Below are 12,913 nucleotides of genomic sequence, written 5' to 3'. Positions count from 1 at the left end.
CTGTCTCTAACATGTCCAACCCCTTAATAATCTTATACGTTTCGATAAGATCCCCTCTCATCCTTCTAAATTCCAGTGTATACAAACCTAGTCGCTCCAGTCTTTCAACATATGACAGTCCCGCCATTCCGGGAATTAACCTAGTACCACCCTCTGACTAAAGAAATTCCTCCTCATCTCCTTCCTAATGGAATGTCTTTTAATCCCGGGGCTACGACCTCTAGTAGATTCTCCCACTAGTGGAAACATCCTCTCCACATCCACTCTATCCAAGCCTTTCATTATTCAGTACATTTCAATGAGGTCCCCCTCATTCTTCTAAACTCCAGCGAATATAGGCCCAGTGCCGTCAAAGGCTCATATATATTAACCCACTCATTCCTGGGATTATTCTTGTAAACCACCTTCGGACCCCCTCCAGAGCCAGCACATCCTTCCTTGGATATGGTGCCCATCATCTTTTTTCATGTTACGCCCTACAGGTCATAATGCATTACTAATATTTTTTATAATCTTTTTTTTTTCCAATTGCACTAAATCTATGATTACTTGGGCCTATGGTCATAGTTTTTCTCTACTTCCTCCATCTTTTTAACACATTAAATGTTTTGATCAGATTAGCCCTCCCCAAAGAGAATCAAGAATGCTTAATTATCATGTGTACCATCAATGGAACAATGAAATTCTTACTTGCTGCAGCTTAACAGGCCCATTAACATAATGCCGCACAAAAAAAAATAAAATTCATAACGTATAAACCAACTGTAGATCGTTGGTCTTCTAATTTTAACCTTTAATGCCTAATTTTTTGTGCTTTGTATTCGAGCTTTCAAATCCCAAGGTGGTTGACTTAATTCTTCTAGCCTAGTAAAAGGGAGTCAAATACTTTGATTTAAAATGTTAAATTTCCAATGGTTAGGTGTATGGAAATTGTCTGAAAAGAAGAATGGAATGAAAGTGAGTATCCAGTATTGATGTGTAATCTAGGATAGCAGAGATCCTGACTGCATCCTAGTGAGACCAAGGTTCTCAAAATAAAATATTTTAAAGAGCTTCTGGAGAGAATAAAATAAACAATTAAATAAGGATTGTTACCACTGTTTACATCTATTAAAAAGACCACTCTGACATGCTGTCCAAATAGGGTGCTAAAAGCTCATGGATTACATAAAGTTGAAAGGGGAGATAGCTCTTAAGATTATATTGCATTATTTTTCATCAGGAAATAATATTTATCCATTTCGGCATTGCCTTGGATAAATGCTGAACCTGCCTGTGAGAGAGGTAAATGAATGGCAGTCTCACTATTTCTGTAGGGTGGCAATTACTGACTATGTTCAGATGCATCAATGTGACTGCAGCAATGCTGTTCAGGATGTATAATAACTGCTGCATTAGACCTCAAATATCAGTGAATGGATTGCCATTAATTATTTGAGACAATTTTCCTGGCTATGGTGGTATGTTAAGATGCTGGGACAGAAATTTGACTCTTGGGATTTGGGGGGGTAAATGTGAAGTCCTTCTGATGGTCCTGTTATCAGACTTCTAGGCATGAACCTGGTTCTGAGATTTGGGGATTCCTGTTTTCTTGCACCATTAGCCATTCGAAAATGTAATGTTCAATTAATTAATGATCTCAACCAAATTGCTCAAAGGCCAATTGTTGGATTGCGTACCAAACTTCCAAAGTGTGACAAACTAAATTTTTGATTTCACACTCGGTGTGCCAACCATGGTACATTGTTGGTAGCATCTGGGTTCCAAGGCAGTGGTCATAGAAAATAGGTGCAGGAGTAGGCCATTGGGCCCTTTGAGGCTGATCATCCAAAATCAGTACCCTGTTCCTGCTTTCTCCCCCCATCCCTTGACTCCGTTAGCCCTAAGAGCTATATCTAACTTTCTCTTGAAAACATCCAGTGAATTGGCCTCCACTGCCTTCTGTGGCAGAGAATTCCACAGATTCACAACTTTCTGAGTGAAAAAGTTCCTCATCATCTCAGTCCTAAATGGTCCACCCCCCATTCCCAAACTGTGACCCTTGGTTTTGGACTCCCCCAACATCGGGAACAGTTTTCCTGCATCTAGCCTGTCCAATCCCCTAAGAATTTTCTGTTTCTATAAGATCCTCTCTCATCCTTCTAAATTCCAGTGAATTTCAGCCCAGTTGATCCATTCTTTCATCATATGTCAGTCCTGCCATCCCGGGAATTAACCTGGTGAACCTACACTGCACTCTCTCAATAGCAAGAATATTCTTCCTCAAATTAGAGCAAAACTGCACACAATGCTCCAGGTGTGGTCTCACCAGGGCCCTGTGCAACTAACTGCAGTAGGTTCAAATTAGACTGGATAAAAGTTATGCAATTGCTTCCATTATTATTCTGGGGACTGGCTGCACTAGTGAAGGTAGCAGCTCCAAGAAGAGATATTAATTCAAAGCACCAGAAGAGCAAATATGATTTAATGGCATCACCTGAAGACTGGGGATCTTGAATCCTGGCCAATATTGTATTCCTGAAAATCATTAAAACATAATTTGATCAGGTTTCTATGGCAGTGACACCAAAAATATCACCTTTTAATGCCCTCGAGGATATCCTGAGTCAGTGAAAGGATAACAAATTATCTTCATAATGACTGGCAGTGTTCCAACATGGGATCCTAGCTCCATTCTGTCTGGGCAGGCTCGACTGAGTTTTCTGCTGGGTTCATTGACGAGAGATTGGAAAAAGTTCATTTCAATATCTTCAGTATTCTTATGAGTCACTCTGCTGCTTTAGATCACTAAATTTCTTCAGAAATATTGCAGTCTTGCAAGCAGTATCTTGGCTGCTCTCTCCAGGTCTGAATGAAAAGAACCAAGGTGCTGCAGCTTTTATGTAGCACCTTCTGAGACACGATGTCACTGAATAGATACAGGATACTTTTGCAACAGGATATGGAACAACGAGAACTTGACCTAGGTTGGAACCAATAATTCGAGTGGAGCGAAAAAGTCAAAGAATTAGACCCCACAATTTGGCATCGGAGATTACTCCCTCTGTTCACTTGTACATGACCGGCGAAGTGGTATGCGAGGGAGTTGATCAAATTCTTGACCATCAGGACTGGTTCTCATATAGGGCAAAGAGCAACAGAACAAAACATTTGCAGGTATTAATAGTTTCTTAAAATAAAAAAAAGAATTGAGGAGCTGCAAACACTTAACAGAAGCCTAATCCAATTTCAAGGCTCAAGAGGCTGCAGATGCTGGAATCCGTAGCACAAAAAAAAACCTGCTGGAGGAACTCAGTGGATCAAATACCATTTGTGGGGAGAAAAGGATTGTTGACGTTTTGGATTGAGACCCTGCATCAGGACTGAGTGGAGAAGGAAGATGGCCAGTATCAAGAGAAGGGGAAGGGTGAGATGAGGGCCAAGTAATGATAACATAGTCAAAGAGAGCAAAAACCACCGGGGGAATACTGAGAGAGGGTCTCGGGGAACGAGAAACGAGGGTACTGATTTTGAATGATCAGCCATGATCAAATTGAATGGCGGTGCTGGCTCGAAGGACCAAATGGCCTACTCCTACACCTATTTTCTATGTTTCTACCCCTGTCACCTTTTGGTCCCTGTCTCAGAAAAGGAAGGTTTAGTTTTTTGGGGGTTTATTGTCATGTGTACCAAGGTACCGTGAAAGCTTTGTTTTGCATGCTATCAATCAGTAACTGATTCAGTATGTAAATACAATCAAGTCAAACTCGAGTATAATAGATAGAGCAAAGGAGAAGACACAGAATGCAGAATATAGTTCTCAGCATTATGGTGCTGTCCATAGACAAAATCAAATGTCTGCAATGCGGTAGAGGTCATTCGGACAGTTCTCTAACTTATGGAAGGACCGTTCAGAGGCCTGATGGGGGGGAAATGCTGCTCTCGAGCCTGGTGGTACCTGCTTTCAAGCTTCTGGATATTCTGCCAGATGGGAGCAGGGAGAAGGAATGACTGGGTTGGGACAAGTCTTTGATTATGTTGGCTGCTTTTCCAAGGCAGCATGCAGTAGATGGAATCTGGTCTGTGTGATGAACTAGGTGACATCAACTGCTCTCTGAAACTTCTTGCGGTTTTGGGCAGAGCTGTTCCCAAACCAAGTTGTGATGCCTTCTATGGTGCATCTGTAAAAGTTTAAGAGTCACTGGAGACACACCGAATCTCAACCCAAGACATCGACTGTGCATTTTCCTCCACAGATGCTGCCTAAAGCGCTAAATTTCTCCAGCCACTCACCTTTTATTTGCTATGGATGCCAGCATCTGTAATCTCTTGTGCCTCGAGTGGTGTGAATATAAGAATTAAATTTGTCAAGCTGCGGGTAACAATCTTCCTGCATGTATTCTTGAATACAGGCACCTTTTTAAGAATTTACGGTTGCCACCTTTTGAGGGATAGCATGAGCATGGATTTGGACTTTCATTGTTTGACGTCCGTCATGTCCAGAGAAGAGATTGATGATGGCAAGCAGGAGAGGCCATATCACATGCACATCAGAAATCCAGTCCTTTGGGCCTGGGCATACTCAAACTTATTAAGCATATTAGTACTGTTCCTCAGTTGCTAGTAATTGAAAAGGATCATTCCTGTTGTCCCTTTTCAAAATGTTTTATAATATGTTGCTGTTCTGCACCAGCTTTAATCACAGCAAGATCTGTGTGCATCAGCCATATTATTACCTGCATGAAGCGTGCAGCTGTCTGCATCCAATTACTATTCTGAAGTCTGGTTGGTCCTAAAGGTAATGTGAAACTGCAAACTCAGAACAAGTTAGCTACTGGCATTTAAAATAATCCCCTGGGCTTTTGGTTTGCACAAAACAGAATCCATCACCTAAGGCTTGGCACATAAATTGACTTAAATTGCATCAATGCTAAGTGACCAGTTGAATGACAAAGTTGTCCCACCATTGGTAAGAGGGTATTAAATTTGGAAAGTGTTCTAATTCCTAGCATTGAATTGTGCTCCACCCAGTATGTGAAGGGAAGGGAAGCAATTGGAAGTCACAAAATATCTCTTTTAAAGAAATGGTTGGTGTATAACCAAGCCACGGTAATGCAATGGGCATTCTACAGCATTGCAGCAGGTGTAAAATGACTGGGAGCTTCATAGCTCTTGTGCAAATAATGAGAAGTTCAATGTCTTTTTAGGGATGAGAAAAAATCCATGTTTATATAAGCAGTGTTTGGGTGATGGTATCTGATGAGGTATCCAACAGTTAATAATTTAGTTGTATGGGTAAGGTATGCAGTATTATGAGTATTTGTATACAACATTTTTGGCTGGAAGTCCTAACAGGAACAGCAGTAGGCCAATAATACCTTTAGATTGCTGCCATTTGCATTTACATTGATGAAATGAAACCATTAGCATTTAAATCTTGAGACACGAGACCGCAGATGCTAGGATCTTGAGCAAAACACAAATGAGGAAGTCAGCGGATCAGGCAGCATCTGTGGAAGGAAATGGACATATGATGTTTTGGCTTTGAAACCTTTAGACTGATGTTTAATCCTTTTCTCTTTTGCTTTCTAGACGAGTACAAGTCCCTGGAGCCGCTCAGTGTAACCACGCCAGTCACGGGTCATCCAGTGTCACCAGCAAATCCTCTCTCGGGCTGCCCTGTGCCCACAGCTCCTTCTGCTGCTGAAACTGTTCCCTATATCCAGTGCCCTGGTTTGGACATAACCTCAGCCACAAGACCCCACACCTTGTCTATGCTGAAGCTGAGCCGTGAGTGCCCTCAGAGCACCAAATCACCCAGCGGTTCCAAGTCCAGCCGTTCTTCACCTGCCCAGCAGAGTAAAGCTGGCACAGGCCACTTGGAGAGTAAACAGCAGAGAATCAGCAGGAGACGAGGCACAAATGGCTGGCTCCCCGTAGGAGAGCCGTACGAGAAACCCGTCTATGTTGTGGTGAGTTGGTTTGGAAGATGCTGTTCTTAAGTTCTGCTCCTCAATAAGGCTAAAAGACAGAGGCTAGAAAGTCAACTTCAGCACTTAATTATAATGTTTTAGAATAAAGAACTTTTATTTGAAAGCAATTTTCATAAATTGGGCAGTGAACTTTGCAATTAATGTGATGGTTTCAAAGAGTGGGGAGCTAATGTGGGGGAAACCAAAACTGTAGACATTTTGTGCAGAGCAAGCTTCCACAATGTCTTGTTTAATCTTTCTGTTACAGCGTGACTGAAGTGTTAGTATAGATCATGGTCTGGGGAGAGGGGGAATACATTGTTGGAGGTGCATCTTACAGCTGAGATGTTGAATAGAGGTTCCTTTCTGGGCATTACTGAAAAAAAAGTATTTCTTAACCAATCTCTCGACCAGGATTACTAAGAACTGGGTCATTCAGAAGAGTTGTGAGGGAGAACTTTTTCCACACAAAGAGGTGGAAAGCATGGAACACTCCCCTGAAGGTTGGACATTCGAAACTGAGACTGAAAGTTTCTTATTAAGAGTTGGGATCTAAAGCTAGTAATTGTAGTTAAGCCATATGCTAACTACATTCTAATTAAAGCTGGTTTGAAGGACTAGACAGCCTCCTAGTTCATTGTTCCCAAAACATCATTTGGCTCCAGCACAGACGATTCACAAAGGCGCATGTGGAGAGGGCCAGTGATTCTGTTGCCCAGAAGGATGTTAGTAAATGCAGGCATGAGTTGCAATAATTGACGATACCTTCTGCAAGCAATAGAACTCTGCTTGGCATTGATTCTCCGTGGCTAACCACACAGTGCGCTTAACATGAGGTTTGTACTTATTCTGCTGGTTAGTCATCCTATTGGCGTGCAAGTCGGCCACATGAAAGGGAGAACATGGATGAGTGTTAGATCTGATCGTAAAGTTAAAACTAAGTCCCAACAAAAATGGGGCTGCAATCTCCTCTCCGTTAAATGGTTTTCAGGCAATCTGAATGACACCATTCTTGTTTCAAGGATAAATGGTTCGGCTAAATTTGGAGTCTCAACCTGGTGCTTTTGTGTTTAGTTTCTTAAATATATATGTACGGTATGTTCAACATACTATGTTGGGTAGCTCCCACCTGTGTTGCAATTTTCATCAATTGTCTTTTCCAAAATACACACAATTGGACTTGCCTTTGAATTGTAGAATAAATACAAATTAAATGCTGGAAATACTTAGCAGGTAAGGCAACATAATTGGAGAGAGAAATGGACTTGATGTTTCTGATCAGTGGTCTTCACTGGTATGACCAAAGAAAATAACTTTTGAACTGACAAGCTAATGACTACAATATGCACAAAGAATAAAGTATTTTGCAATCTGCTGGATTGCGATCTCTATAACCTCAAACTATCCACCAAGATCTGTGCTCCTTCAATTCTGGTCTCAGCTCCCCTGATTTAAGTTGTTCAATGGTGTAATGTGGTGGTGCAGCCCTCCACTTTATTGTTCTGCCTGACAATAGACAATAGGTGCAGGAGTAGGCCATTCGGCCCTTCGAGCCATTCAATGTGATTATGGCTGATCATTCTCAATCAGTACCCCGTTCCTGCCTTCTCATACCCCCTGACTTCGCTATCCTTAAGAGCTCTATCTAGCTCTCTCTTGAATGCATTCAGAGAATTGGCCTCCACTGCCTTCTGACGCAGAGAATTCCACAGATTCACAACTCTGACTGAAAAAGCTTTTCCTCATCTCTGTTCTAAATGGCCTACCCCTTATTCTTAAACTGTGGCCCCCTGTTCTGGACTACCCCAACATTGGGAACATGTTTCCTGCCTCTAACGTGTCCAACCCCTTAATAATCTTATACGTTTCGATAAGATTCCCTCTCATCTAGTCGCTCCAGTCTTTCAACATATGACAGTCCCGCCATTCCGGGAATTAACCTAGTGAACCTACGCTGCACGCCCTCAATAGCAAGAATATCCTTCCTCAAATTTGGAGACCAAAACTGCACACAGTACTCCAGGTGCGGTCTCACTAGGGCCCTGTACAACTGCAGAAGGACCTCTTTGCCCCTTTACTCAACTCCTCTTGTTATGAAGCCCAACATTCCATTGGCTTTCTTCACTGCCTGCTGTACCTGCATTCTTCCTTCCTTCCTGACTCAGAGTTACTCCAACATTTTATGTTTGTTATTCTAAGAGTGGACTAAATATCCAGCATCCCATGTTCAAATCCTCACATGGTAGTTTTGAAATTAAAAATCAATGGATTTTTAAGTAGTAAGTTTTAAAATATGAAGTAGCCATGGAGAAGTCAGCACTTGGGTGCAGGCCTGAGCTGGAACCGATTTTTTTTTAAATCATGATTTTTTGTTTTAGCTACATGAGCTACATACCAAACCTACAATGCAGCACTCACCAACTTCATCTCTGCCACATTGATGATCGCATTGGAATGGTTTCCTGCACTCATGGACAAAACTAAGATTTTCACTGCCTTCCATCATATTCTCAAAATCATTTGAACCATTTATGACATCTTTCTTTTCTGGATCTCGTTGCCTTCATCTAAGGGGGCAAACTATCTAATGACATTTATTGTAAACCCAAGGACTCCCATGGCTATCTTGACTAGATCTTCTCCCACCCTGTTTCCTACAAGGACATAATTCCTTTCTATCGGTTACTGTCTCTGCTACATCTCTTCTCAAGATGAGGCTCTTCGTTCCAGGACATGTGAAATAGCCTTCTTTTTCAGGAAACATAGTTTTCCCTCTGTGGTGCACATGTGCTCCATTTCCCAGACTTCTACTCTCACTCTTCCTCCCAGACAGCGCAGGTGTAAGTTTAGCTGGCCCTTGCCCTTTGCCTACCAATCTCAGCATCCAGTACACCACACTTAATTCTGCCAGATCCACTGGGATCCCACCACTAATCACATTCTCCTCCTCTCCCTCTTTCTGCCTTCCCCAGGGACTACTCTGTGACTCCCTACTCTGTGACTCCCTACCCCCTCACTGTCCCTTGGCATTTTCATCTATAACTGTAGGAGATGCAACACGTCTCCTTTGCAACCATCCAGATACCTTAACAGCCCTTCCACTCTGACAATGATTCACATGCACCTCCAACTTTGTCTGTGATTCTGTTGCAATCAGTGCATTCTGTGGCCTCCTCTACATTGTTGTGACCATGAGTAGATTAGACGATCATTTTGTAAAGCTCCTGCAGTCTGTCCACAATGGCCATTCTAACCTGGTTACATATCATTTAATAATAATAATAACAAATTTTATTTGTCATATGTAGGTTAGCACAGGGTCAACGGTACAATGAAATGCATTTGACAAGACAACGGGTCACCTCAGCAGTAATACTCCAAGGATAAATAAGATTTAAAAAATGACATTAGTAAGGTAAAAAGACAATATTAAAAATAGGTAAAAAGACAATATTAAAAATAATCAACATGTATGATTTGAAATGTGTTTATGAGTTCAGAAGCCTGATGGCCTGATGGTAGAAACTGTTCTTAAGTCTGGTGGTACGCGCAGCCATACTCCTGTATCGTCTGCCTGACGGTAACAAGGAGAACAGCCTGCGTGCTGGGTGGCTGTGGTCCTTGATGATGCTGCGTGCCTTCCGCAGGCACCACCAGTAGAAAATGTTCTGAATGGCCGGGAGACAGTTGCCAGTGATGTGCTGTGCCGTCTTCACCACTCTCTGTAGTGATTTGTGGCTGTGGGCAGAACAGTTCCCGTACCAGACTAATGCAGCCCGTCAGCAGGCTCTCGATGGTGCATCTGCAGAAGTTTGTGGGGATGTTGGCGTTCATGCCAAACTTCCTCAGTCTTCTCAGGAAAAAGAGCCGCTGGTGGGCCTTCTTTGTTATTGTGTCCGTGTGCAATGTCCAGGAAAGGTCCTCAGTGATGTGCACACCGAGGAACTTAAAGCTGCTGACCCTTTCAACCTCAGCATCACCAATGTGGATGGGGAGGTGTCCACTCCCCCACTGTCTCCTGTAGTCCACGATCATCTGTTTAGTTTTGCTGACATTGAGAGAGAGGTTATTTTCCTGGCACCATCTGTTTAGTGCCTTTACCTCCTCTCTGTAGGCCGTCTCATTGTTGTCTGCGATGAGGCCCAAGATGGTCGTGTTGTCAGCAAACTTTAGGATGCTGTTTGAGCTGTGCTTAGCAGTACAGTCGTGCGTGAACAGGGAGTACAGGAGAGGACTGAGCAAGGAAGAGGTGTGGCTGCCAATTCCCACCACCTGGGGCCTGCCCGTCAGGAAATCGAATATCTATCCGCAGATGGAGGTCTCCAGTCCAAGATCAAGGAGCTTGGAGACGAGTTTTGAGGGAATAATAGTGTTGAATGCCGAGCTGTAGTCAATAAAGAGCATTCTCACATATGTATATCCTTTGTCCAGGTGGGTGAGCGCAGTAAGTATTGCCATGGTGATGGCATTGTCCGTGGCCCTGTTTGGTCTATATGCAAACTGAAGAGGGTCCAAGGTGTCAGGGAGAGAGGAGCAGATGTGAGTTTTGACTAGTCGCTCGAAGCACTTCATGATGTCAGTGCGACAGGACGGTAGTCATTTAAACAGGAAGTTACTGGTTTCTTTGGGACAGGAACGATGATGGATGCTTTGAAGGAGGTGGGAACCACAGACTGACTCAGAGAGAGGTTGAAGATGTTGGTGAACACCCCTGCCAGTTGATCAGCACGCTCTGAGGGCCCGCCCTTGAATACCATCCGGCCCTGGAGCTTTGCGGTCATTGACCTTTTTGAAGGACCGCCTCATGTCTGCCGTTTGTAAGGACAGTGTGGTAGTCCCCCTGCACACCTGTGGACTCATGGTGGGCGCTGTGTTGTCTGCATCGAACCGGGCGTAAAAGGTGTTAAGCTCGTCCGAGAGCGATGCGGTAGGCTGAACAGTGCTCCTGTTTTTCCCTTTGTAGTCTGTGACGCAGCGTAATCCACTCCACATGCGTCTGGAGTCCGACCGGTAGTAGTTAGATTCCACTTTGTTTCTGTAGTCTCTCTTGGCTTTCCTGATGGACTTCCGGAGGTCATATCCGGCTACCTTGTAGGCGTTGAGGTCGCCTGAGTTGAAGGCAGTAGTCCGTGCTTTAAGTTTAGCACGGATTTCCCGTCCGACCCAGGGTTTCTGATTTGGTAAGTGCAGATGGTGGCTTTTGGAACCACATCATCGATGCACTTACTTATGTAGCCTAAGACAGTCTGTGTATTCGTTGAGATTGCCTTCTGCTGCGTCTTCAAACATCTGCCAGTCAGTTGTGTCAAAGCAGTCCTGTAAGGCCTCATCAACCTCATTGTTCCATTTATATATGACCCTGGAAACCGGTTTTTCCTGTTTTAGTTTCTGCCTTTATGCAGGCAACAGTAGAATGGAACAGTGATCTGCCTTACCAAAAGCAGGACGAGGGAGCGGCTTATAACAGTCTCTGAATGGGGTGTAACAATGGTCCAGGGTATGCTCTCCCCTAGTGGGAAAAGTGATATGTTGGAAGTATTTTGGGAGAACCTTCTTCATATTAGCTCTGTTGAAGTCTCCCAGAGCAATGAACGCAGCCTCAGGATGGGACTTCTCCAGCTCATTTACAATCACATACAGTTCGTCCAGGGCTAGAGATTTATCAGCCTGAGGGCGGATGTAAGCAGCAGTAAGGAGGACTGAACTCTCTGGGGAGGTGAGAGGTCTAGCTTTAATGGTCAGCAGCTCCAGAACCGGGGAGCAGTGTATATTTAAAACGCAGACATCCATGGCCCACGAAGAATTAACCATAAAGCACACTCCCCCTCCTCTCGACTTGCCTGAGTCCTTCGTTCTGTCTTGTCGGTAGACGGAAAACCTCTCCAGAGTGACGGCACAGTCGGGTACGCTGGTCTCCAGCCACGTCTCCGTGAACGCCAGAACACAGCAGTTCTTAATGTCCTGATGGTGTTCGATCCGTGCGCGCAACTCGTTTAATTTATTGTCCAGGGATTGCACATGAGCTAACAGAATGCTGGGCAGAGGGGGTTTGTTACTTCTTCGTCGGCTTCTGCACAGAGCACCAGCACGCTTCCCTCTCTTTGCTTTCCTCCTCTGCCGTGCAGGTAGACAAAATAGCCAGGGGAGGCCGTCGTCTGTGTTATCAATAGCTGGCTTAAAGTCCACTTTGGCTGACGTTCCTATCTCCAAAAGTGTCTGTCGATCATACTGAACATGTGATAGTACAGTATGTGCAAAAAGAGCAAGTAGTAAAAAGTAAATCCACACAAGTTTGCTGAGTTGACTCGGAGCTCTCGTCAGTACAGCCATCTGCACGGGGCACCGGAAGCAGAACAACTTCCCTTGTTCTCACACCTCTCCTCTGTTATCTCCCATGCTGTGGAGAGGGCAAACAACAAACTAGAAGACCAACATTTCTTATTGATAATATACAACCCAATGGTATGAATGTTGAATTTTCCAAGATTGGGTAACGTTCACCCTCAGTTCCAATATCTTTCCTTCTAATTCTTGCAGGTTCTGTCAATCCCCATCCCTGTCTCCCATCACCCAGCCTCGTTCCACTGCCTCATCTTGTTCCATCATCTCTCCACTATCTGGTTACACTTATTACCTTCCTTATCAGATTTCATCTGCAGTCTCCTGTCTCTACTCGTCACCTTCCAGTCTTTAATTTTAATTTAATGGAGGAGAGCTAAAGATAAGATGGTGTGGTCATAATATTGTTGGCTCTAAGCCAGGTGATATTTTGGGCTATGAAGATGAAAGGGAGAAGCCTTTGGTTTCAAGAAGCTAAGTGAAGAATGGAGTATAATTGGGAGGCCATTCTCTTTGGATAGAAAAATGAAAAACATTTTTCTTAAATGTTTGGAGACTGAAAGTTCCAAGGGACTTGGGTGTACTGGAGCACAAATGAGAAAGTTGGCAATCAGTTAGAGGCA

The 12,913-nt window shown here is 43.7% G+C and overlaps 1 protein-coding gene across 1 annotated transcript in view; it reads left to right on the top strand.

Annotated features, from left to right (window-relative positions):
- Positions 1-12,913, top strand: part of bahd1 (bromo adjacent homology domain containing 1) — an 83,709-nt gene that overhangs the window by 41,877 nt on the left and 28,919 nt on the right. The window contains exon 4 of the mRNA XM_078406212.1: positions 5,572-5,951. Coding sequence (XP_078262338.1) covers positions 5,572-5,951 — 380 coding nt within the window. The remainder of the gene's footprint in view (positions 1-5,571; positions 5,952-12,913) is intronic.

Source organism: Rhinoraja longicauda, chromosome 10, assembly GCF_053455715.1.
Source record: "Rhinoraja longicauda isolate Sanriku21f chromosome 10, sRhiLon1.1, whole genome shotgun sequence".
Taxonomy (NCBI): domain Eukaryota; kingdom Metazoa; phylum Chordata; class Chondrichthyes; order Rajiformes; family Arhynchobatidae; genus Rhinoraja; species Rhinoraja longicauda.
Note: the sequence above shows the minus strand (reverse complement) of the source record. Positions and strands in the feature narration are given on the sequence as shown.